Source organism: Petaurus breviceps, unplaced genomic scaffold (genome assembly GCF_028583685.1).
Source record: "Petaurus breviceps papuanus isolate PSGF00001 unplaced genomic scaffold, PetGlider_PUasm1.0 90897, whole genome shotgun sequence".
NCBI lineage: Eukaryota > Metazoa > Chordata > Mammalia > Diprotodontia > Petauridae > Petaurus > Petaurus breviceps.
Window position 1 is genome coordinate 2,154,784 of NW_027187374.1, and position 24,628 is coordinate 2,179,411.

The 24,628-nt window shown below is 36.8% G+C and overlaps 1 protein-coding gene across 3 annotated transcripts in view; it reads right to left on the reverse strand.

Moving 5' to 3' along the window:
• Positions 1-24,628, reverse strand: part of BRWD1 (bromodomain and WD repeat domain containing 1) — a 188,608-nt gene that overhangs the window by 96,041 nt on the left and 67,939 nt on the right. For all 3 annotated transcript variants that reach the window (XM_069074849.1, XM_069074848.1, XM_069074847.1), the window contains 5 exons: positions 14,050-14,200; positions 13,564-13,698; positions 7,805-7,933; positions 7,318-7,543; positions 5,536-5,724 (listed from right to left, as the gene is read on the reverse strand). In XM_069074849.1, the coding sequence (XP_068930950.1) occupies positions 5,536-5,724; positions 7,318-7,543; positions 7,805-7,933; positions 13,564-13,698; positions 14,050-14,200 (830 nt within the window). The remainder of the gene's footprint in view (positions 1-5,535; positions 5,725-7,317; positions 7,544-7,804; positions 7,934-13,563; positions 13,699-14,049; positions 14,201-24,628) is intronic.

Genomic DNA, 24,628 nt, shown 5'->3' on the forward strand with positions numbered 1-24,628 from the left:
GTAATTCGTGGGGGAAAAAAAAAAACTGTGAAGTACTATTATCTTAGTGTAAAATAATTATGAACAGAATAGAAATTTTCTATAGAAAGCCATGACAAAACTAAATTTATTGAATTTCATAGATACAGATATACGTGTGTGTATACAATAAAATTAAAATCAGAAAATTAGTATATGTCTGACAATAAACCTTGTTCCATTGTGACAAAAAGCTCAAAAGTCTAGTAACTGGCTGGCAAGATGAGCAAACAGAGAAAGCACAATCAGACCATATGATTTTTTTTTTTGGGGGGGGGGGGGGGGGGGGGGGTGGGGCGCAAAAAGGATCAAACCATGGAACCAGAACACAACAAAGTGAAAACTACTGCATCAAAATCTTCCAAGAAAGGGGTGGCCAGGTAGCACAGTGAGTAAGAGCATTGGCCCCAGAGTCGGGATGACCTGGGATCAAATCCGGGCTCAGATACTTAGCACCACACCCAGAAATAACTGGCCATGTAACCTTAAGCAAGTTACTTAACCCCAATTGCTTAAAAAAAAAAAAAAAAAAGCTTCCAAGAAAAATATGAATTGGTTGCAGGCCATGGAGGAGCTCAAGAAGGATTTTGAAAATCAAGTGAGAGAAGTGTAGGAAAAATTGGGAAGAGAAGTGAAAATGATGCAAGAAAATCATAAAAAGCAAGTCAACAGCCTGACTGAAGAAAATAACACCTTAAAAAATAGACTAACTCAAATGGAAAAGAGGTCCAAAAAGCCAATGAGGAGAAGAATGCCTTAAAAAATCCACTTTGCCAGATGGAAAAGGAATTTCAAAATTCACTGAAGAGAATAATTCCTTTAAAATTAGATTGGAGCAAATGGAAGCTAATGACTTTATGAGAAATCAAGATACTATGAAACAGATCCAAACAAATGAAAAAGTAGAAGGCAATGTGAAATATCTCACTGGAAAAACCACTGACCTGGAAAATAGATCCAGGAGAGAGAAGTTAAAAATTATTCGATTACCTGAAAGCCATGATCAAAAAAAGAGCCTAGAAATCATCCTTCAAGAAATTACCAAGTAAAATTGCCCCGATATTCTAGAACCAGAGGGCAAAACAGAAACAGAAAGAAGTCACCAACTGCCTCTTGAAAAAGATCCCCAAAAGAAATCTCCTAGGAATATCACAGCCAAATTCCAGAGTTCCCAGGAAGAAAATATTACAAGCAGTCAGGAAGAAACAATTTGAGTATTGTGGAAACACAATCAGGATAACACAAGATCTAGCAGCTTCTACATTAAGGGATCAAAGGGCTTGGAATATGATATTCTGGAGGTCAAAGGAGCTGGGATTAAAACAAAGAATCACCTACCCAGCAAAACTGAGTATAAATTTTCAGGCAAAAATACAATCATTCAGTGAAATAGAGGACTTTCAAGCATTCTTGATGAAAAAACCAGAGCTAAACAGAAATTTTGACTTTCAAATACAAGAAGCAAGAGAAGCATGAAAAGGTAAACCGGAAAAAGAAATCATAAGGAACTTATTAAAGTTGAACTATTTACAATCCTACATGGAAAAACGATAATTGTAACTCATGAAATTTTTTCTCAGTATGAGAATAGTTGAAGGGAATATATGTGTGTGTATATATATGTGTGTGTGTATATATGCATACATATGCATACATTCATGTATGTATATGTATAGGAGGGTGTATGTATATACAAATATATATGTGAGTGTGTGCATATGTACATGTATACATAGACAGAGGGCACAGGATCAGTTGAATAAGAAGAGATGATATCTAAAAAATAAAATTAAGAGGTAAGAGAGGAATATAATGAGAGAAGGAGAAAAAGAAGAGATAGATAAGGGTAAATTATCTCATAAAAAAGAGGCAAGAGAAAACTGTTACAATGGAGGGAAAGAGCAGGAAGGTAAAAGGGAATGAGTCAATCTTATTCTTATTGGATTTCGCTTAAGGAGGGAATAACATACACATTCAATTGGATATCTTACTCTACAGGAAAGTAGGGGAAAGGGGACAAGAGGGGGGATGAGAGAAGAGAGAGCAGATTGGAGGAGAGAATAGTTAGAAGCAATCACTTTTGAATAGGGACAGGGTCAAAGTAAAAAATAGAATAAGTGGAGGGTGGATAGGATGGAGGGAAATATAGTTAGTCTTTCACAATATAACTACTGTGGAAAAGTTTTGTTTCATTATACACGTACAACCTATATTGAATTGCTTGTCTCCCCAGTGGGGGTGGGTGAGGAAGGAAGAAGGGAAAGAATCTGGAAATCAAAGTTTTAAAAACAAATATTTTTTTAAAATGCTTTTTTTTTTCATGCATCTGAGAAATCAGATATCCAGGCACTGGGGTATAGAAACCCATCTTGCCCTACTAGAAAGTTAGGGGGGACAGGGCAGGATATAAGAGAGAAGGGTATTCAGTAGACTTGCTATCTTGGGGTAGAGGGTAAGCGAGAGACAGAGAGAAAATTTGTAACTCAAAATCTTGTGGAAATGAATGTTGAAAACTAAAAATAAATAAATAAATTGGGGGGAGGGGAGAGTTACATATACATAAACTCAACATTTAATTGTATAGGTCCACTCATCAGCCCAAAGGATCTACTGGTGCCATCTAACAATTTTGCATCCTTCCTTTCTATCCCTGAAGAATTGTTATTTTTATAGCTCTCGAGGGACTTCCACATTTTTCTAAAGTTATATCATGCTAATTAATATTTACACTTAGTTATGACCTATTTGATGTATATGCTGTTGCTTTAAAAATACTTATTATTTGGCCCATTTATAATGAAGATATTTAAAGAGTTTTTTTTTTTTTTCAAAATGAGGGGAATTCTTGCTAAACTGAAGTGATGTACTTCAAGAAAGCCGGCTATTTATCTAATTTCTGTAAAACTAATTTGGTTTTTTCTAAATGACTGTTACATGCATTATGGTCACAGAACAGACTGACAAAGTTTTTTTGTAAAGAAGGGATTCTTAAGAAGTAACTAAATACAACAATAAATTTAAAATGAATAAATGATCTAAATATTAAGTCACATAAAATTACAGAATGGAAAGGTTCATCTTTTACAACTAAAAGCAAAGAGACCACAAGAATGTTTTAATGTTACAGCACTAACACCGACTACTATATCTAACCAGAGTTTTTGTTGCTCCTCAATGTTCATTTTATTTCTGTTATAGGAGTTGGGAATATTATTGTTTTGGCTTTTTCTTCATGCTGCATCACTTTTTAAAAATCTTCCTGTGATTGTCCAAATTCTTCATATTTAACATTCTTTTTTTTTTTTTTGCTTTTTGGAGGGCAATTGGGGTTCAGTGATTTGCCCAAAGTCACACGGCTAGTAAGTGTGTCAAGTGTCTGAGGCCATATTTGAACTCAGGTCCTCCTGACTTCAGGGCCGGGGCTCTACTCACTGTGCCACCTAGCTGCTCCTTCAACATTCTTTATAAGTTTATTCACTAGTCTCCAAATGTTAGAAATGTATAATCTCTTTATCACTAATCATTCCACATTTTTTTTTGCAGTTAATACTCTTGCTGTTAATAGCACACTTGGGAAATGGTCTCAAAATGGAATCTTTGAGCCAAAGTATAGAAACAATTTCAAATTATTTTCCAAAACTGATAAAGCAATTCATAGCTCCGCTAACTCTGTAATGTGTTGATGGTATGTATTTTAAAGGTAACAATAAGTAGCAACCCAATGTTTTTATTTTATTTTTTGCACATCTTAACATACTATTACAAGTAAATTTTGTCACTGTTAATGCTATCTATAAGCTATGTAAATTTAGACTATATGTAGAACACTGAAAGGCTAACTGCAAAGGACAGCATTGGTAATACTTTCTTGAAGTTAAAGCACATATCCTTTTTCTTACTCCTTTTTATGAATGTCAATATATTATTTTTATTAAATTATTTATTTGTAGTTTTTCAACAATCACTTCCCTAAGTTTTAAATCTTCTCTCTCTCCTTTCCCCCTCCCTCTCGAAGCTAGCTTGCAATCTAACATGGGCTCTACACATACATTCCTATTAAACACATTTTCACATGTGTCATATTGTATAGAAAAATTATAAAGTATCCTTTCTTTTTTTTTTTTTGCATTTTTTTGGAGGGGGGAAGGTTGGTCAATTGGGGTCAAGTGACTTGCCCAAGGTCACATGGCTAGTTTGTGTGTGTGTGTGTGTGTGTGTGTGTGTGTGTGTGTGTGTGTTTGTGGTCTTGAACTTGGGTCCTTCTGACTCCAGGGCCAGTGCTCTATTCACTGCATGTATCCTTTGTTACTCATAAGGAAATAAAAATTATGAAAACAGGCAAGCTGCATAAAGTCATAAATACTCTATTGTGTTGTCATGCTTAATGATTTTCTGGAACTATATTCTGTGGTTTCTGTATCTTGTTAAATGTGTTAAAACACTTTACCAAGAAAAGGAAAAACAAAAAGCTAGTGCCTAGGCAGGCCATTAAGATAAAACATTTAGTTTACTTTGTTTAGTGTACTGAACAACCCTAGGTTCAAGAGAAATCTCTGAAAAATACTGGCCTTGGGCAAGTCTCAATCTCTCAATTCCACTTTATCACTTCTCCAAGATTCTAACACACTGTGGCAGATCCGCTAAAAAGGCTCTCTACACTAATGAAGATGCCAAGTCCAGACAAAAAAACTAAGAACAGTACTAGAAATGCTTTTGTTGCAATATCAAGACTTTGTAGTGCTTTTCTAATTCTAGAATTTCTCTCTCAAATTTTCTATAAATTACAAGGATTTACTCCAATAACTAACCAGATCATGACTTCACAGTCTAGCCAATAAGATATTAAATTTTCACCTGCCTGAATTTACTCCTGCTGTTTATTAAAAAATCGAGCAAAAATTATTAAAAAATGCTGTTTAAATATTTGCTGGTAGTTACCTCTGTCCAATATAATAAATTCCACATTGAAAATTAAATCTTTAAGTTCTATTTTGAATTAATTCTATTTTAAAAACTCCAAAATGTGCAAAACAGGTTTGAGTAACATGACAAACAACTAGGATTGTAAATTTACTTTTAAAAGGATTCTTCCAAATTAATATGTTTTGTAATTGTATTTATTGTACATTATTATACAATTGTAATTATTATACAATGCTCATCACCAACATTTAAAACTATCTGGAAATGAAAAACTGGACATGAAATAAATTCCCTGCTCAACTGGTAAGAATTACTATAAACCAACAAAATCTCTTCAAGACTTTTGAAAATGCTCACTTGTCAAATAACTTTACATTTAATTAGTTCTTTTAATTCAAGTCAATTACAGGTACTTTGGTGGATTCATTTCAGTGTATACATGGAGAATACAACTCCACAAAATTTTCCTAACCACCTATATAAATCAAGATGTGAAGGTGTTCCAATGTGGACCGATATAGCAATGAATAAACTATCTTATTTCAATTTTACTTTACATATAACAAAAATAATATTTCTTCCTATATTTATTACCTCTTCTTGGTGTTTCTTCCCCATCTGGAAGATCATTTCGAAAAACATCATGATTTGCTCCTATTCTCTGATCTTGCTGTTGTTGTAACTGTCTTATCATTCCATCAAGAACAACCCTGGCTTCTGGGTTTTGCTCATCCAGATCACTGGTATGTTGGCTTATTATCTGTTCAATAACCTCTCCATCACCTTGCAAGTACAAAGTGAAAGAAAAATGTAATCAGAAAAATGCAATTTGTTCAATAGGATTTGAAAATGAATGACTAGCTCTAGAAGGTATAGTTTCAAATTTCTTAGGTTACACAAACTCTAACAGATAGCCAATCAAGTGAAATAAAATGACCTAAACCATTTGTAACAGAAATACGAATTAATAAAATAACTCAGGTGTTTGATTTCATATCCTTGAAACTATTTAAGAAGATAAAAGAACAGTATTAGAGGGAGTGTGTAAGAAGACAAGGACACGATTAGTGAAGCTGTAAATTAGTCTAAATGTCCTGAAAAAAATTTAGAATTATGTTAAGAAAAGTTACTATTCATATCTTTTGACCCAAATCCCACTACTATCTATTACCCTGACTCAAAGATCCCACAGCTAGGGCCATACCTCCCAATGACATAAGTGATAAAGAAAAAGGACTAACGTACATCAAAATATAGTACAACTTTTTGTAGTAGTAAATACTGAAAAACAAAGTAGATATCCATAGAATGGAGAATGATTCCCCCCCAAAGTTGTGGTATATGTATATAATGTGGTAAATGAATGTACTATTGTGCTACAATAAATGATGAATATGATGACTATGCAGAAGCAGGGGAAGACATGAACTAATGAGGAATGATGTAAGTAGAACCTGGTAAACTAGACAATATAAATTTAAGGAATAAAATAATCAAAACTCAATGCTGTCAAAGTAAAATGACCAAGTCTAGCCCCCAAAAAGAGAAATGAGAAGGCAACTGTCCCTTGCTGAGGTGGGAGATGATGGATATAGAACACAGCATATGTCAGAATTTTTGGATTATACTGTTTAGTTTTCCTTTTTGTGTTTCCTTTTTTATTCTCTATTTTAAGTAATGGCTGAGAGGGAAGGATTTGCCGGGAAATGTGTAAAATATAACAACAAAAGAGCAATTTTTTTTTTTCAAAACTGGATAAGCAAAAACCCTAAGTATGGATTATCATTTCTTGTAATCGGCACAAGTCAGTGCTTGAACATAAAAACAACATCGTTGAGATACTTAATAGATAAGTAACTGCACTATATCTGCAAAACTGAAATTTAAAGTTTAAAAGGTATAACGCTCAATGTATATCATTTCTTCACCCAATTAATTTTTTAGAAAACCAAATGTTTTTTGATTTAGTAGAAAGGAAAGATGTAGTCCTAAAAACAAGATAGATAGTTAAATCACACAGTGGACAAAGGATTAAATTTGGAGTTAAGAAGACTTGAGTTCAAATCCTTCCTTAGACATTTAGTAATAATTCTGTGATCCTGGGCAGTAGATAGAGTGCTTGCTTGGCCTAGAATCAGGAAAACCTCATTGAGTTTGTATCCAATTTCAGGCATACATGAGTTGTGTGACCCTGGGCAAGTCACCTAACCTGTCTATTTCAGTTTCCTCATCTCTAAATGAGGATAATAAGGTGAGGATCAAATGAGATAATTATTTGTAAAGCATTTTTCAAACATTAAAGAGCTACCTAAATGCAAGAAAGGAAAAAAAGAAAGAATAAGCTCATTTAAAAATGAAAAGCCTTTTTCATCTTACTTGTTGCCACATATCCAAGCTGTGGAACCAAATGTTCATCTGCAGAGTTCTCTCGACCTGGTACTAATCTTTGATACTTAGTTGGGTGAGGATTGCCATCTACATCCACCAAAAATGGAGGAGGCATAAGATGAGGAGCCTGTTGGGTCTGCTCATCTAACACATAATTATTTGAATCCCGAATCAGTGGTCGGTAGTCAGTATGGAAGAACATCTGATCAGGAATCTAGAAAAACAAAGATTTCATTTTAGCATGCAATGGAAGTTAAAGAGTCTGAATGATAAGAAAAAGCTTAATCACAAATATCAGTACAAAAAAAATTTCCCATAAATCAAGAGCTTATCTTCCTAGAAACAGATTGCAAAATATAAACTGTTAAAACACACTTTGAATGTCTTAGGAGTACTGAAATAAAAGAAAATCTAAGCTTATAACATATGATTATAATTCTATTAAAAATTATTTTGTATATAAATTTTAAGTGACCTTCTCATAAGGTTTACTGCATCCAAATCCAAATATAAGCAGATGTCCATGAGAATCTGTACAAGCAAAATGCTGTCCATCTGATGAAAATTTACAGTCAAATACAGCTCCATGGCCTTGTCCTTCAATCTAGAAAACAGAAGTTGGAAATACTGTAGGAAATACTGACAAGAAATTTCACCCAAAAGCTGTTTTTTCAATTAAAAATTTTAATTTAATGGGCTACAGTTTGGAATGTGAAAAAAAAAACAAACAAACCAGGTTTTACATTAACTATTATCATTAGTCAATTCATATTTTCAAACAAAATATAGAATTGTAAAGTTTCAAAGTACCTTAACAGTTAATAAGAGTAATTTTTAGTTTTTAGAAATAAATCATTTTTAGACTGTTATTAATAAACTTCCCTCCTAGATCATAAAGCATTTCTCAAAAAACCTACCTAGTAAAGCAATGAAATTGAAAAATAGACCTGCAGAACATAGACAACAGAAACAAACCTAGGGAAAAATTACTTAACAAATGCTTATGGGAACAATGACTGGCAATATGGCAAAAAATACAGTGCTAGCAACATGTAACCCTAAAACCTATCAACTTGATCATAGATATCAACATAATGAAACAAACTTCTAAAAATATTCAAAGCATTCTTTCTACCCCCCTTCTCCACTCCAAGCCCCCCTTATTTCCTTTAGCATTTCCCTCTTTCAGCAGAGGGTACTGCCATTCTCACAGTCACTTAAATTCACAAGATGCATGTCCCCCAGGCCACCTGAACTCAGTGTGTATATCCGAATCAGTGACCAAATCTTGTGCTTCTCCTCACCTCTTGTATCTGTCCCCTTTGTGGCAGAGCCAGTGGAACTGTACCTGATGCAATTATTTCTATAATGTCTGGTCTCAGTAGTTCTCTTTCATATGTACATGGGGATGTCTTTGTTACTTAGGATTTTTGTAACTGCAAATGTCAAGCCTTCTTTCATAGATATAAATGAATTGATACTACTTGCTAAACTAAACATGCGTTGTATATGAGGAGTAGTTATAATACTCAGTTGACGTCTTTTTATTTTTAACATTAAAATGTTCATTAAAGTTGCAACACCCTCTCCCTCATTCCATAACCAAAAGAAAATACAGAAAAGCACTGAGAGTGGATGAAGATTCACAGTGAAGCACTCTCTGGCCCCTCAGTGCAACTTGAGAAGTACTAGGAATAACATAAAGTTAGAGACAAGATCTGTGAAGGCAGTTTAAGGGAGAGACAGCTGCAGACAATAAGGCAGCATGTAAGGCCAGCTTTGAAGGGGCACTGTCATACAGCAGCTTCAGGATTTGGGCCATTCCCCCAAAGGAGACTGTAGAGGAAATGCCCTCGGGCTCAACTAGAGCCACAACTCCTTGAATCTATTAGGCTCTGAAAATGTCAATGGGAAGTACAGTCCAATCATGTAAAATTCTTTACCTTTCCCTTTCCATCTCTAGACATGAGTGAACACAAGAAGTAGGGGACAAGGGGGAGGTAGAAGGAGACAGTATCTTATAGAGAGGCTACTTGTTCAATTTTTCCTCTGCCCTCCCCTCCACTACAGGAGACTATTGCACAACAGCATCAATCCCTCTGAGTCAGTCAGTAACCTAGCATTTATTGTTGTTGTTCAGTCGTTTTAGTCATGTCCAATTCTTCATGATCCCATTTGGGGTTTTCTTGGCAGAGATATTGGAGTGGTTTGCTATTTCCTTCTCTAACTCATTTTACAGGTGAAGAAACTGAGGCAAACAGGGTTAAGTGACTAGCCCAGGGTCTCATGGGTAAGGGTCATGCCTTATTTGAACTCATGAAGACTCTTCCTGACTCCAGGTCTGGCCCTCTATCCATTGTGCCACCAAGCATTTTTAAGTGTTAGGTAATATGTTAATCACTGATGGTAAAAAGAAAGGTAAAAGACAATCTCTACCCCCAAAGAGCTTGCACTCTAATAACAGGAGAGACAACATGCTATGTAAAAAACAACTACGTAAAAACATGATATATACAGAGCAAATAGGAGATAACCTTGGAGCTAAGGCATTTAGATTACGGAAGAACGGAAAAGATTTCTTCTCAAAAGGCAGGACTTGAAGGAAACAAAGGAAGTCAAAAGGTAGAGAAAAGGAGAGAGAACATTCTAGGAATGGGGGACAGCCTGTGAAAGTGCCAGGAGTTAGAGGATGAAATCTCTTATGTTGGAAATACCAAAGAGGTCACTGTCACAAAGAGGGGGTAAGGAGGATCATAAGATATAAGACGACCATAAGATAGTAAAGTGTAACTGGAAAGTTACAAATGAGCCAAATTATGGAGGAGGGTTTTAAAAGTCAAACAGATGACTTTATATTTGACCTTGGAGAAAATAAAGAGCCACTGGAGTTTATAGCATAGGGGAGCAACATGATCAGATTCACACTTTAAGAAGACAACTTTGGTAGCTGAGTGGAAGATGGACTGGAGAATGGAAAGACTTGAAGCAGGGAAACCAATCCAGGCAACTGGAATGGTCCTGGCATGAGGTAATGAAGAAGTGCACCAGAGAGAAAAAGGAGGGCACATTAGAGATGTTATGAAAATAAAAGCAATAGGTTTTGGCAACATATCGATCCAACATACAAGAAGTGAGTGAGTAGCTGAGGATGAAACCCAGGTTGCCAACGGGTGACTGGGAAGAAAGTGGTGAGTTCAATGAGGAAGTTAGGTGTGGGAAAGGATTTTTTTTTTTTGGAGGGTGGGGAGTGATATTTACAGGACACTGAATTTTAGATATCCAATGTGTAATCTGAGATGAAAGACAAGGGGAGAGCAGAGAGATTAGGGCTGGATAAACAGATCTGAGATTCATCAATATAGAATCATCAGTATACAGATGATTAACTAAATCCATGGAAGCTGATGAGATCACCAAGTAAAGCTGTACAGAGGAAGAGAAGAGGACCCAGGACAGAGACCCTGTAGGACACCTATGGTTAGGTAAGCATGAAAATATATGAAAATCCATCAGAGACTGAGATCATGTGGGGTCAGACAGGTAGGAAGAGAACCATGAGAGGGTAGTTTCACAAAAATATCAAGAGAACAAAGTATCCAGGAAAAGAGGTTGATTGATAATGTCAAAGACAGAAAGATGAAGACTAAGACCAATAGATTTGTCAATTAAGAGACCACTGTGAACCTTGGAAAGAGCATTTTCTGTTGAAGAATTAGGTCAGAGGCCAGACTGTAGAGAATTAAAAGACAGGGAAAGGAAGGAGAGTAGAAATGTCTATGGTAGATGGTTTTCTCAAGGAAATTAGTTACAAAAGGAAGGAAAAATACAGGGTGATTGCCAGTGAGGGGGGACAGTTCAAGTAAAGATTTTTGGAGGATGAGGGAAACATGCCTAGGCAATAGAGAGGCAGCCAAAAGACAGGAAGACACTGAAAATATGTGAAGGAGCAAGGATGATAGAGGTGGAAATCTGTTAGAAAAGAGAGGATGAAATCAGATCACTTGTGCATGCAGAGAAAAGTTTGTCTTGGCAAGAAGATCATATGAGATAGGAGGGAAGTCCATGCACAGTTACAGGACTCAGGACTGCTGGCTTAGTTACACTCTTATTTAAAAAAAATCAAAATTAAACAGTTTACACAAATATGAACTCCCTTAAAGGTAGACACTTCTTATAGTAGGCTTTCCTCAAGGCAACTGAATGATGAACATCAGTAATATAAAGCTAGGATAAATTAGTTAACATATATAAAACATATAACTGTCTGTTACAATAAGTGCTCACTATTATTGTCGTTGTTAATGCTGTTGTTAAATCTCTAAGTTGCTATTAAAGTATGAGTTGTGAGGAAATTCCCTACTAGAACTTGGAAGAGACATATTGTCGGGCAGAAAAACCTAACATAACATAACTGAAAAGCCTAAAACAAATTTATCACAATTGTCTTCAAAGTACAATTCTTATGGTCACAGAACATCTCAGCCTTTCTTTGCTGAATAGCTATAGGCAAGTTTACTCTTTAATTTCCTAGTAGTAGGGGATAGCCCACAGAAAGCAGTAGCCATCCCAAGGCATTAACTTAAAGCACCACCAGAAGAATGAAGGCCAATCCAGGCTCACCTCTGCACATGCTCAAAACTTATCTCAAGAAGCGTATCACACTCCACACCTACAGGAGTACTCCAACTGTTCTGTGTTGGCCCAAACTTGGGTTAGTCTTACGTGTAGTTTAGGTTCAATATTGGAATTAAATGAGACATTAAGTCACTTACCAACTAACAGAAAGATTTTTTTTCTTAGCAACAAAAGGATTTTCAGATATTAGGACACTTCCATTGTCAAAGGTGTCCATTTTGATCCACCAATAGAGCTCCTTTTCAGGTGACCAGTGATGCCATTAGCCTGAGCATTTACTACCCTGGGCTAACCAAGTTTGCAAAATGGATTTAATACCTAAAAGGTATTAAAAGGAACAACTAGCCTAATTTGCCTTAGGGGAAGCGTCTGGATATTACCCTTACTGTCAAGGATAAGAGGAGGAATACAATAGCATAAAAACAAGGGAAAAGGAGGTTGGAACATGCTACTTTTCATAACCAGGGTACCTAAAAATATATGGAAATTCAAATGAAACTCTCTTTTCTGAAAGAGACAAAAGTGAGCTAAATGCATGCACAGAATTTGGTGCAGATGCACAACCAACTCAATCAGGAAATGAGAGGAAGGGGAGTTGGAAGTGTGAAGTCATTAAGAGATCATGGTAGGGGATTCTCTATTTTCCTTGCTCTCCCCAATATTTCCAGACTATCCCTCAACCACAACAACCTCTCCTGTTTATCAAGATTGTGGCAGCTGTCATCTCAAGACTTCTAGGCCATTCTCCCCTTCCTCAATGAATTCAGTACATGTACATTCAGTACCTGGATCACAGGCTTTCTCTCCTCCCCAGCTCCTAACCTTTATACTGGGGGGCTCCACATGATTTTTCCTCAGTTCTTATTTACATGCTACTGAAAGTAGCTGAAGGAAAAGCATGAAACTATGACAACGGGGCCTACTACATACTTACATAATCTCAACTAGGCCCTCCTTTTTAGCAAGGCCATCCTTTTACACCTTCCTAAAAGACTCACTATCCCAAATCACCATGGATAATTACAAAATCTCTCATAGTTGGGCTGGGTTTTTTTTTGCCTCCACTCACCCCTAGTATCCCAGCTTGAGAACACTGTCTCATACTTAACTGAAAAAACTGAACCATTCACATTAAACACTCCCTCTCCTTTTCTGCCCATCTCACAACAGCCTAATGTCATCCCCTACTATCTCCTCATTACCTCCTGTCTCATAAAGTGGTCCTTCTCCTTTGAGACAAGAGAAGGAATATAATAATACTAAAAAAAGTTCCAATAAGAGGTTTACTGTTAAGATACTGAATAGAATGAGGATCAGTATTTGACTAGCCCCTAGTCATAATTTAAGAATGAATGGCACCTAATTAACTATCTGTATAGTTTAGACCGAAATATAGATACACCAGGTAAGAAAATGTTTTGATTAAATACACCTTGAAGTTTTCACCAAAATGATAACTATATAAACATCAGTTGAGGGAGAAAAAGTATTTAGTTTTCATTAGTTATTTTAATTAAACAACAACAACAACAACATGAAAACATACACAGCTCTGGTACATAATTTTTTTTTGCCACTGATGGTTAAGAAAAAACTTACGATATTGAAGTAATGCTTTGTCTTAATGCCTTTTGTAATATCCCATATAAATATATTTCCATCATGACCTGCAGATAGCATAATCCTGGAATCAAAGGGATGTGTCTCCAAAACAAAGACTTCATCTGTATGACCCTTTATTCAATATTTAAAACAATATATTAAAGAGTTTTTCAAGTTTAATGATACAGTTTTTAACAAAGATTTTAATAGCATTCATTTCTGTGTTGCTTTTGCAAAGCTGGTATTAAAAAATATAAATGTCGAGGTCTGTTATAGAACACAATTTCTATAACTATAACATGCATATTCATGTATATTAAAATGAAAATTCTAACTATTCAAACTATTAAATATCTATATTAAGTTTGCACAGTTCATTTCCTCTAATTTATATATTATTAAATAAAAAGACTATTAAATCTAAATAGCTTATTTACATTAGATTACTCTGACATTTTAAAATAAGATTCAAAACTCACATACCACTAAGTTATGAAGTAGCTGTCCAGTATGAGAATTCCATACTTTGAGTACATGGTCATTTACAGCTGTGACAACAAGGGTATCATTTCGGTTCCAAGCTATCATTGTTACTTTGGGTTTCATGAATTTCTCTTCTTCTGAACAAGAGTCACTGAGAAAAATTAAATATACCAGTTATAAATTCAAATATTCATTCAGATGATAAAATAATACTATAACGTACACTCTTAAACTAGCAATAAAATAACTAAAGAAATTCAGAAAAGGCTTAAACTTAGTATAGCACAGTAGAATACTAAGTTTTATCAACTATTAATCATCATAGCTGGGTAAAAGTCCTGAAGAAGTAAGTCCTTTAAAGAGACAGAAGGTAAAAATTAACAAGAATAGCTTGTATTTATATAGCATCTTAAGGCTTGTTAAATGTTTTACAAATATTATCTCAATTTAGTCTCATAATGCTGTAAGGTATGTATTACTATTATTATCCCCATTTTACAGATGAGGAAAATGAGGCAGACAGAGGTTAAGTGACTTCCTCAGGTTCACTAAGGTCAAATTTGAACTCAAGTCCTCTTTACTCCAGGTCCAAGACTATTCACTAAGCCACCTAGGAAATTATATCTTTCCTTTTTCCTTTTTAGGTTTTGGTCATCTGTGCTTATCTCCAAGAAGAGCCTCAGTAAAAAATTTCTTCATAGTTGGCAGCCTCTGAGAAATACAATATAGTGATTACAGTAACAATTAAGTTCTAACTGAAACTGGTTTAAAACAATAGTCTTATTATTGCACCTTTAGAATTTATATAGCACATTCTTTGAATACTAATATTTAATAATAACTAGATTTTGCTTTAGAAAGCACTTTCCTCAAAACAATGGCAGCAGTATAAGTCACTGTCTTCATTTAAAGTATATAAAAAAAAACCTAGAGATTATAAACAGATACTACTCAAGGTCACAAAACTATTACGTGGAAGTAAAAGGAGGGCTCAGATGTAGGTTCTTTGATTCTGCAGGTAATTCCCTTCTTACTACCCCATACTTTCTTGGTTGTGTTTCTAGATCAATTTTCTCCCTGCAACTAAATCTAGCAACTCATTTCTACCATCATAAGGATGATTAAGGTAGGCTAAGATCCATAAAATTTAAAAGTCCCCAGAGTTCAACAGGGGCTGTATGATGATCAGAACTCCAGGATGACGGAATGGACAGATGAATCACATGCCAGGCTACTAATTTTAAAGTTGGTGAACACAAGTTGTTTCCAAAACGGACCTCATCAATAAAGCACCTGGCCACTTCTCTGCTTCCTTAGATACTGAGAACCCTTAGCAGAATAACTGATGTTATAATGTCTAGCTCACCAGAACACCACTGCAGAGACTCAAAAAAAAAAAAAAAAGGAATACATGTGCTCCATGGAGTCCAGTCAAAGTCTGAAATACTCAAATACATGGGCTGGCTTCAGATGTGAGTGGGCTAAATACCTGAGTGGTCTTATTTCAAGTGAAGAGTAAGATGATGCTCCCTTATCATATAGTGATTTATGAAAGCAGATTCTATTCAGATAAAGTAATCTCTGAACAAGATGGAGAACACCTCTAAAAAGTGACTACTTCTTTATAGTTCTCAAAGTAACAGTATCCCCTCTTATCCCAGACTAAAAAGTATTTATCATGGGTAAAAAGGCTCTGAAATATCCCAACATCGGGTTAATCTCTGTCACATATAAAATAGCCCAGGAGCTCACTTGAACTGATAGAACAAAACAAACCCCCATTTTGGGCCTGGAAAAATCCCTCCAGTCAGAGATCTAAGAATATTTACTTTTGATCCAAGAAGGCAATTCATCAGCATGCCCTCTACATTTCTGAAGGAAACTGAAGGGACATACTGTGGACCTCAGAAGTTTGCTTCATAAACTAGACATTTTCTTAAGGACTGATACATAATCCCTAGATCACTACATTTTCAAATCAGAAGCAGTACCACCTAGGCTAATAAAGTTATTCCTCTCTCCTAGAGCTAAATTAATTCAATCTGTCGGGGGCATGCACTCTTCCCAAGGAAGTTTAAAGTATGCAGGTCAATAACATTTTAACCTTGAGCAGCAAGACAGCCACCAACAGGGAGTTTCCATCAGGGAGGCAACTGAAGAATAGAGTGAAGACTGGATAATGGCTAAGATTAAGAACCAACTAGAAGTTATTTTCAAAAAGGGTCCTGGGTAATGTAATGGGAAGGGCACATTAGTCATTCACAAACAAGAGCATCTGGAAGACATCAGCAACCATAAGAAATACTTCTTTACAGCTTGGATACTACACTGGACCTCTTGCATAATGCATAACAGCATGGAACACATTTAGCAAATATATCTCTATTTTAATTTTCACTTGCTGCTTATAATCCAAAAATCCAATACATTAACCTATTACATTTTTCAAGGAATTAATTTTGATGCATAAATGGGAGAGAACTTGGAAGAATACATCTCTAAGGTACCATGTTAGAAAGGCTCTGAATACAGACCTCATAATATACTGAGTTCTAAGCAGTAGCCTCATTAGGTATAGAGATATCAAGCTTAGGTTCCACTAGCATAACTTTCTAAAAATGACAGCTGCCTCTGTACCACAATGAAGAAGAGAAGGACTTAAAAATAAGTGAGGGTAAAAGGAAACAAAAGCTTTATGATGTGATCATAAGCCTTTTTAAAAGCCAAAAAGCATTACTCACAAATGAGTGCTAGCCTTCAAAGTCACAACTTTAGCAGCAGTAGCAGTAATAACAGTAGTAGTCACAACTTTAGTTTATTATTCTAATGATGCTACCATTGCCCAAACTTTGGAACTTCTGTAAAAACTGCCGTCAGAGCAATTTATGAGTTAATTACAGAAACATAAGGCATTATTATGCTGTTTGGCTATCTTTTACTTACCATAAATAGCTGTAAATTACTTTTCCATTAAAAAAAATACATCATTAAGAAATTTAAAACTGGGGTGGCTAGGTGGCATGGTGACCAGCCCTGGAGTCAGGAGGACCTGAATTCAAATGTGGCTTCAGACACTTAACACTCACTAGCCGTGTGCTTTAACCTTAATTGCCCTGCCTCCCACTCCAAAAACAAAGAAATTAAAAATTGCCAACACTGAGAATATTCGAAATATAAGAACTAGAAAAAAAAACCTCCAAAAACTGGATTATGAAAAAACTGTCCAACAGAGACATGGTTATTCAGATTAAGTCCCTGAAAAATAATGACTACCATACTTATTTTTAAGGTCTGAAATATTTGCTTGAGTAACAGCATGGCACAGCGGATAAAGGGGAAGCCTTAGAATCAGGAATACTTGGGTTCAAATCCTACCTGATACGAATTGTCATTGGTAGTAAAAGGCACTAGTAACAGTATGGGAGGAAAGGGAGATCAGAAGAAGCCTCAAGTAGGTTGTGGAATTGGAGCTAAGGTTTGAAATGAAATAAAGGATTCAAAGATGCAGAGGTGATAAGGAAGTGTATTTTAAGATATGGGGGGGGCAGTCTGTGAAAAGTTACAAGGAAAACTGATGAGATATAATGGGAGGTATAGCAGGGAAGGTCAGTATGACTGTAACATAAAGTGTGGGACATAATGAGGCTTGCAAGAAAGCAATATTACATATTGTTAGTACAATGTTTGGCACACAATAGATGATTAGGGAAAGAACAAAAGGCAAGTAGAACTAGCACCACTACCCTACCACTACTATATTGATCATCTCCCTCAGATCTGGATGAATAAACCCCAAGACCTTTGAACCAAGAGCCTTGAGAATAGTAATGCTTCTAGAACAGTAGCCAAAACCAGCACTTTGTGGAAATACAGCCCAGTAACTGCTCCTACAGGGGCTAAAGCTACTAAGATTCAGGAAAAAAAGCTCGTTGACATGGCCAAATAGTTTAGCATCAGAAACTAACATCATTTTATTGCTGGAAATGTCATTAAAGAAGAGGCAATATCAGCTGCCTGCATGCTTCACTCTAAGGACCATGGAACCATTCCATCTGACCTGCAGCTGAAAACTTCCACATGTTGTCTTCCCCTACAGAGAACCACAGGCCAGTGGGGCTCTGACCCTGATGGCTGAATAAGCCCTCTCAGCATAAGATCCTGCTAACCAGATCCGGATCTGTTCCCCATCCCCCAGGAATACTCACAGGCATGGCATCATATCCTTGTGAGAAGTGTGCTCCCAGCTTGGGTACAAGGGTTCTCGCAGTGTTCTCAGGGGAAACTAGCATAATGTTGCAATGCAGTATTAACTAGAAACCTTAGGACAACTCCATCCTGTTCTAGGGAGGTTTGGAATATCCTGCCCAGTACTCGAACCCTGATAACAAGGATAGAGTACACAGCCATCATGTATGAGGCAAATGGAAACTAGGGCAATGGTGTAATCCCAAAGATAGTGGCTTATGATGACTATGCAATTTTACACTATATATACTGGACTCTTAGCTAAATAAAGTTGACTCTTGTTTTCTACCATACTGGAGTCCCGTCTCATTTATGATTGTCAACCTCTGGATAAGTAACTCTTTTCAAGTAATTCTTTTCCACCTAACTTTTCTCTCTCAGCTCTGCTGCTGGTCAGCAGGGCTTCTCTCACACTATCTCAGCTCTGCCATGGAACAGCAGGGTTCCCCTGAGCTTGGCTCCCCACATTCTTCCTTTAGAATGTGAACTCTTTGAGAGCAAAGACTGTCTTTTTAACCTTTCTATTTGTATCCCCAGAACTTAGCACAAGAATAAAAGCTTAATAAACACATTTTAAGAACTCATTCATTCACTGATTAGTTCAACAATGTTAAATAGAATGAGGCAGGTTGGAGATAGATTATGAAAGATTTTGAAGTAAATGATAAAAGATATTTGTATATTATTTGGGAGAAAATAGAGTCACTAGCAATATTTTATTGAGAAGGGAACATGGACAAATCTGTTCTTTACTAAAAAAGTCATTCTGACAACTATGTATAGGATGAATTCAAGTGGGGAGAGATTTGAGAAAATAGATATATTAGGAAACTATTCCAATAGTTCAAGTAAAAGGTAATGCAGGCCTAAACTAGGGTGATAAACATGTATGGATAAGATGAATATCATGAATTTAATCAACAAAACTTGACAATTAATTATGTAGACTCAAAGACATTTGAAGAATCAAAGAGGATACTAAAATTGAGAACCTGAATGAATGGAAGGATGGTGTTGTCCGTCCTCCACTGTCAGTAGAAAGTTAGAAATAAACATGGATTTTAGAGAGCAGTCTGTTAGAGTAGACTGGAGAGGATGAAAAAAGGTACAAGAGGCTGGCCCTGATGAAAGGAAAAGACATTGCTTTTCTCATATGCATATTATTTATATTTATTTTAATATATTTTATAGATTATAGATTATTGTACATATGGTGTTTAACTATTATCTAAAAAGAGAAAATATTGGGGAATGATGTAAAAGTATTTTCTGAGAAAGAACATGGTAAAGAAGTGGGAGTTCTCAATGAATAAACTATTTTCTCAGTAAAGCACTGAGGCAAAATACTCTGATTGGAGTGTAGGGGGTAGGGAGTGAGAAGAAAAGGATGTTATGAGATAATTCAGAAGGAAACAGAAGGCATTTGAAAAAAACCCCTGTGGGGAGTGTGAACCAGATTAGGAAGAATCAATCAAGGAGGAGTAAAGAGATGGTCTTGCTGAATTAGGGAACCAGTTGAGATAAGATAAAAATTGGTAAGACTTCCTACAAAATCATACAGGCTGCATATAAAATGTGCAGATAGGGCAGAGGGCAAGAAACAAGGGTCAACAAAATTGTAAACTGCAGAGTGGCTTTTTATCTGCAACATAGTCTGCACGGGGCAATTCCCTACACGCCAATAAAATTTTAGATACAAAGCTAATATATGGTTAGGAAAAAAAAATCAGTTCTATTCCTCTTCAAAAATCCTACTGTGATGCCTCACAGCACAATCAAGGTGACACTCTGACCCTAGCTATGGCAGGTTCTACTGAACCTTGAAGAAAAGAACGCAAGTACATCCTTGGAAACATTGTTTGCGTTTTTTAGGAGAGGCTCATTACTAGAAGGCTGTGTATGACATGATGGAATTTAATGGCCACTGCATCCAAAGAAACCAAGAAAAACTAAAATCATCTTCTTAAACCATTTAGTGGTAAAAGAAGAAAAAAAAGGAAGGCTAAGTGGGAATAGGGAGTACCAAGTAACTGTTTTCAGATTATATATAATGATTAATCTCACTGTAGGTAACACAGGAATTGCAACATTTAGAAAATGGAATTTGTTCTTTTTCCCCTAGAGCCAACCAATCTAATGAACGAGACTTCAGCAGACAGTATTCTTCCTTTGTTCTAAACCATCCTTCCAAACAATCAAAAAGCATTTTTAAATGCATACTATGAAGTCTCTGGCCTCAAGGAGCTTACATTTTCTCAATCAATAAGTTAACTAGAATTTCTTAGGCCCCCTACTATATACCAGGTACTTCTGCTAAGGTCTGGGGAAAAGAAAGAAGAATTAAAAAAAGCTGTCCTAGCTGTAAAGGAGCTCACAGTCTAATAAGGAAGATAAGATGGAAATAACTACAAGCAAACAAAGCATATAAAGGATGAATTAGGGGTAATCTCATAGGGAAGATATTAAAATAAAGATCAGGTAAAGCTTCCATGCTTAAAATGAGACTTCAACTGAAACTATACAAAGACTAGAAAGATAGGAAGTGGCAAGGGTATAGAGGGCTTTAAAAGACAAAGAGAGGATTATTTTATCCCAGAGGCAAAAAGGAGCCACTGGAGTTTACTAAAGAAGCCTAACATGTTCACATCAGAATTTCAGAAAACGAACTGAGAGCAACTAAAGAGGGGAGAGATTTGAAACAGTGAGTCAAATCAGTAGGGTACTGTAGCGGCAAGCACCCCAAGCACATCCTCAGGGTTTGCTGCTACCACAGGTTCTTGGATCTGCTTTGTTAAAGGAAAGCAACTCAAAATGGGTTAACAAGCTTACTTTAATCAGTCAGACATATATCGTTTACCTTGTTCAGGAGAAAAGGTCAGCACCCCGAACTTCAAAGTACACAGACAGAATTATCAAGACAGAAACAGATCAAGTAGACAGATTTCCAAACTGTCCAGCCATTACATCCATACCCAGTCAACATCTGGGTTTTTCAAAACGGGGGGGGGGGGAGCCTCTGGACAACAGCTTTTCAGAATCCAGATCAAATCACAGAACACTTCTCAAAGTGAGCCCCAAAAACAAAGCTACACATCAGGGCTTATATAGCCTTCTCCTGGCTCAGAGAATGTAACAACCTTATTGACTCACTGGCCAATCAAGAAGTATCTACTGAAAAACAAGCCTCCCTCCCCAGGCTTCAGGTGCACATTAGCCTAGGGGCAGGGAAGATCTTCCACATTTGCATTCCCATTACAGGTACTGAAAAAGTCCATGCATGCGTGAGAGCTAGAACCAAGGTGGTTGAAGTTTCAGAGGAGAGAAGGGAGCAGGACTTGACAAATGACTGGCTATGGAAGATGATCAAGTAGAGAAAAGAAAGACAAGCCTAGGTGACTGGAAGATGATGACGCCCTCCACAGTAGAAGGGAAGTTTGGAAAAGGGGAATATTAGGCAAAATTGGGGTTCAATTTTATATAAGCTGAAAAGAAGTATACAAGGCAGCCAGTTTTAGATGGTAAATAGGCAGTTCAATATGTGAGTCTGGAGGTCATCAGATAGTTAGGATTGGATAAATAAATCTGAGAATCACCAGCACAAAAATGATAACTGAATCCATAAGAGCATATGAGATCACCAAGAGAAGCAGTATAGAAGGAGAAGGGAAGAAAGTCCAGGATCAAGTCCTGTGGCTGTATCCTAGTTACTGGACATGAACTGAACGAAGAAAGCAGTCTGGTAGGAACCAAGAGAATGAAGTGTTACAAAAACCTAGAGAAGAAAACATCAAAGAGAAGAGGGTTATCAACAGTTAGGCAGAGAGGTTAAGAAGGACGAAGATTAAGAAAAGGACTTTAGATTGGGTTTAATCGGCATATATTAATGGTAATTTTGGAGAATGAATGATGAGGTCAAAAGCCAGACATCAGAGAGTTAAGAGACAGGAAAGAAAGGAGAGACATTGACAGTAGCCATAAAAGGGAAGAGAGATATAGGATGATATGAGGGATTAAGTGAGGGTTTTTTGAAGATAGGGGAGAGGTGGTATGTTTGTAGGCAGTAGGGAAGAAGCCAATAGGCAGGGAGAGATCTAAGATCAATGAGATAGTTAGGATGAAGGGGTTGGAGGAAGGGAGGATTGTGCTAGAAAAGATGAAAATTACTTCACCTGTGTATGCAGAGCGCTTAGCCTTTGCAAGGAGAAGGGCCATCTCTTCATCTGAACCAGGATTGATAAAGACAGTGGTAGAAAATATCTGAGTGATGGGAGATGAGGCAGTTCAGCAGATGACCATAATTTTTAGGTGAAACATGAAGCAAGGTTCTTAGTGAGAGGGTGGGTGAAAGGAGAGTCATGGGAGGTTTGAGGAGGAGTGAAAAGGATTAGAGAAATTGCTCTAGTGAGTAGGAGAATCATGAATTGGTTAGGAAAGTGTAAAAGGATTACCTTACTTCAGTTGAAGTTGAAATTATGTAACAGAAAGTTGTAATGGATCCAGGCATTATGGTTTCTTCATTCAGCAGCACATGAGTAGGGAGAAAGGCAGTGGATGGCAAGGCTGACACATGACAGGGCAAGTGTAAAGATGAAATAGTTCACTAAGGGGTTAAGATGAGGAAGGGATGAAAATTGTAGGCAGTGCAGCTATAACAGTCTAGGAAAGAAGTGAGGGAGGGAGAGATTGGAGGTCATGATAAGAAACAAGAAAATGGACAGGGCTTGCAAGACAGTGAAAGAAGAGGAATGACAAAAGACTATGATCAAAGAAGGGAATTTCAGGGGTGGATAAGTGGTGCAGTGAATAGAGCATTGGCCCTGGAGTCAGGAGGACATGAGTTCAAATCCAGCCCCAGACACTTAGCACAAAAACTAGCCATGTGACCTTGGGCAAGTCACTCAACCCCAATTGCCCTCCAAAAAACAAACAAAAAAAGGAATTTCAGAGTTCATTAACATGTTAAATACATCAGTGACTGACAGCAAGGCAAAAAAGGGTAAGACCAACTCTGTGTGTAGCTGAGGTGAGGTGGAATAGATCATCGGAAATGAGGAAACTGAGGTGACTGAAGGAACATCACTATAGTAGTTGGATAGGAAAGACTATGAGCCAGATACTGAATTCATGAGTTCATTCAGAGTACCATGGAGGTTGATAAGATCAACAGCTATCAGAATCTTAACTGGATGATACAGACTGAATGAACCTCAAAGAAGAGAGGTTCCTGAATGATGGTGAGAAAGTCAGAGCCTGAAAGTTGAGGAGCAAGCAATATTCCAACTCTACCACAACCAGTGATTTGGGGGGACAAGTGAAGAGGGGTGCGTGAAGGTGCAGCTAATGCTGGAAAAGGTGGCCAGGGAAAATTCATTAGGAGAGAACCAGGTCTCAGTGAGTGCAAGAAGTACTGGGAAAGGAAAAGGTGTACAATGACAGCAAGCATGTCAGTTATTGAAAAGTCATTCCACATTGGGGTGGCTAGGTGACGCAGTGAATAGAGCATCAGCCCCTGGAGTCAAGAGGACCCGAGTTCAAATTCTGTCTCAGACACTTACCACAAAAACTAACCATCTGACCTTGGGCACATAACTTAGCCCTAATTGCCCTACCTTCCCCGCTCCAAAAAGAAAAACAGTCATTCGATACAGCACATTGGAAAGGGAGGACATAGATTGAGGGGAATGGTTGGGGGATGTTTCAACGATAGTCATATTAATAGAGCTAAGAATTGCTGTTAAACACTCTAATTTTTTGAGAAAAATTATTTGCACCTTTGATCCACAGTTTAAAGGTGTCTAGTCACTAATAAAATTACAATCAGATGCTACTATCACATCTTAAGCAAAGAAGCTTCACAGAAAAGTAGAACATGCTTTAATGACCAGTAAGTTTCGGACAAATAGCATGTGGTGCTTTTAAGGCTCGCAATGCATTTTATATATGCTATTTATTTATTTGCTTTTTGGAGGGAGATTGGGGTTAAGTGACTTGCCCAGGGTCACATGGCTAGTTTTTTGTGTTAAGTATCTGAGGCCGGATTTGAACTCAGGTCCTCCTGACTCCAGGGCCAGTGCTCTCTTCACTGTGCCACCTAGCTGCCCCTTATATGTTATTTATTATCATCCTCACAATAATCCTGCGAGGTAGGTGCTATTATTATCTACATTTTATTGATGAGAAAACTGAAGCATACAGGTTAACTGACTTGCCCAGGGTTACATAACTAGTATCTGAAGCAAGATTCAAACTCAAGTCTTCCTGGTTCTAGTCATTGTGCTGCCTAACCGCCAAATGGAATTGTCCCAAGGTGGTAGTTGAGTAACTAGAGAGAAGG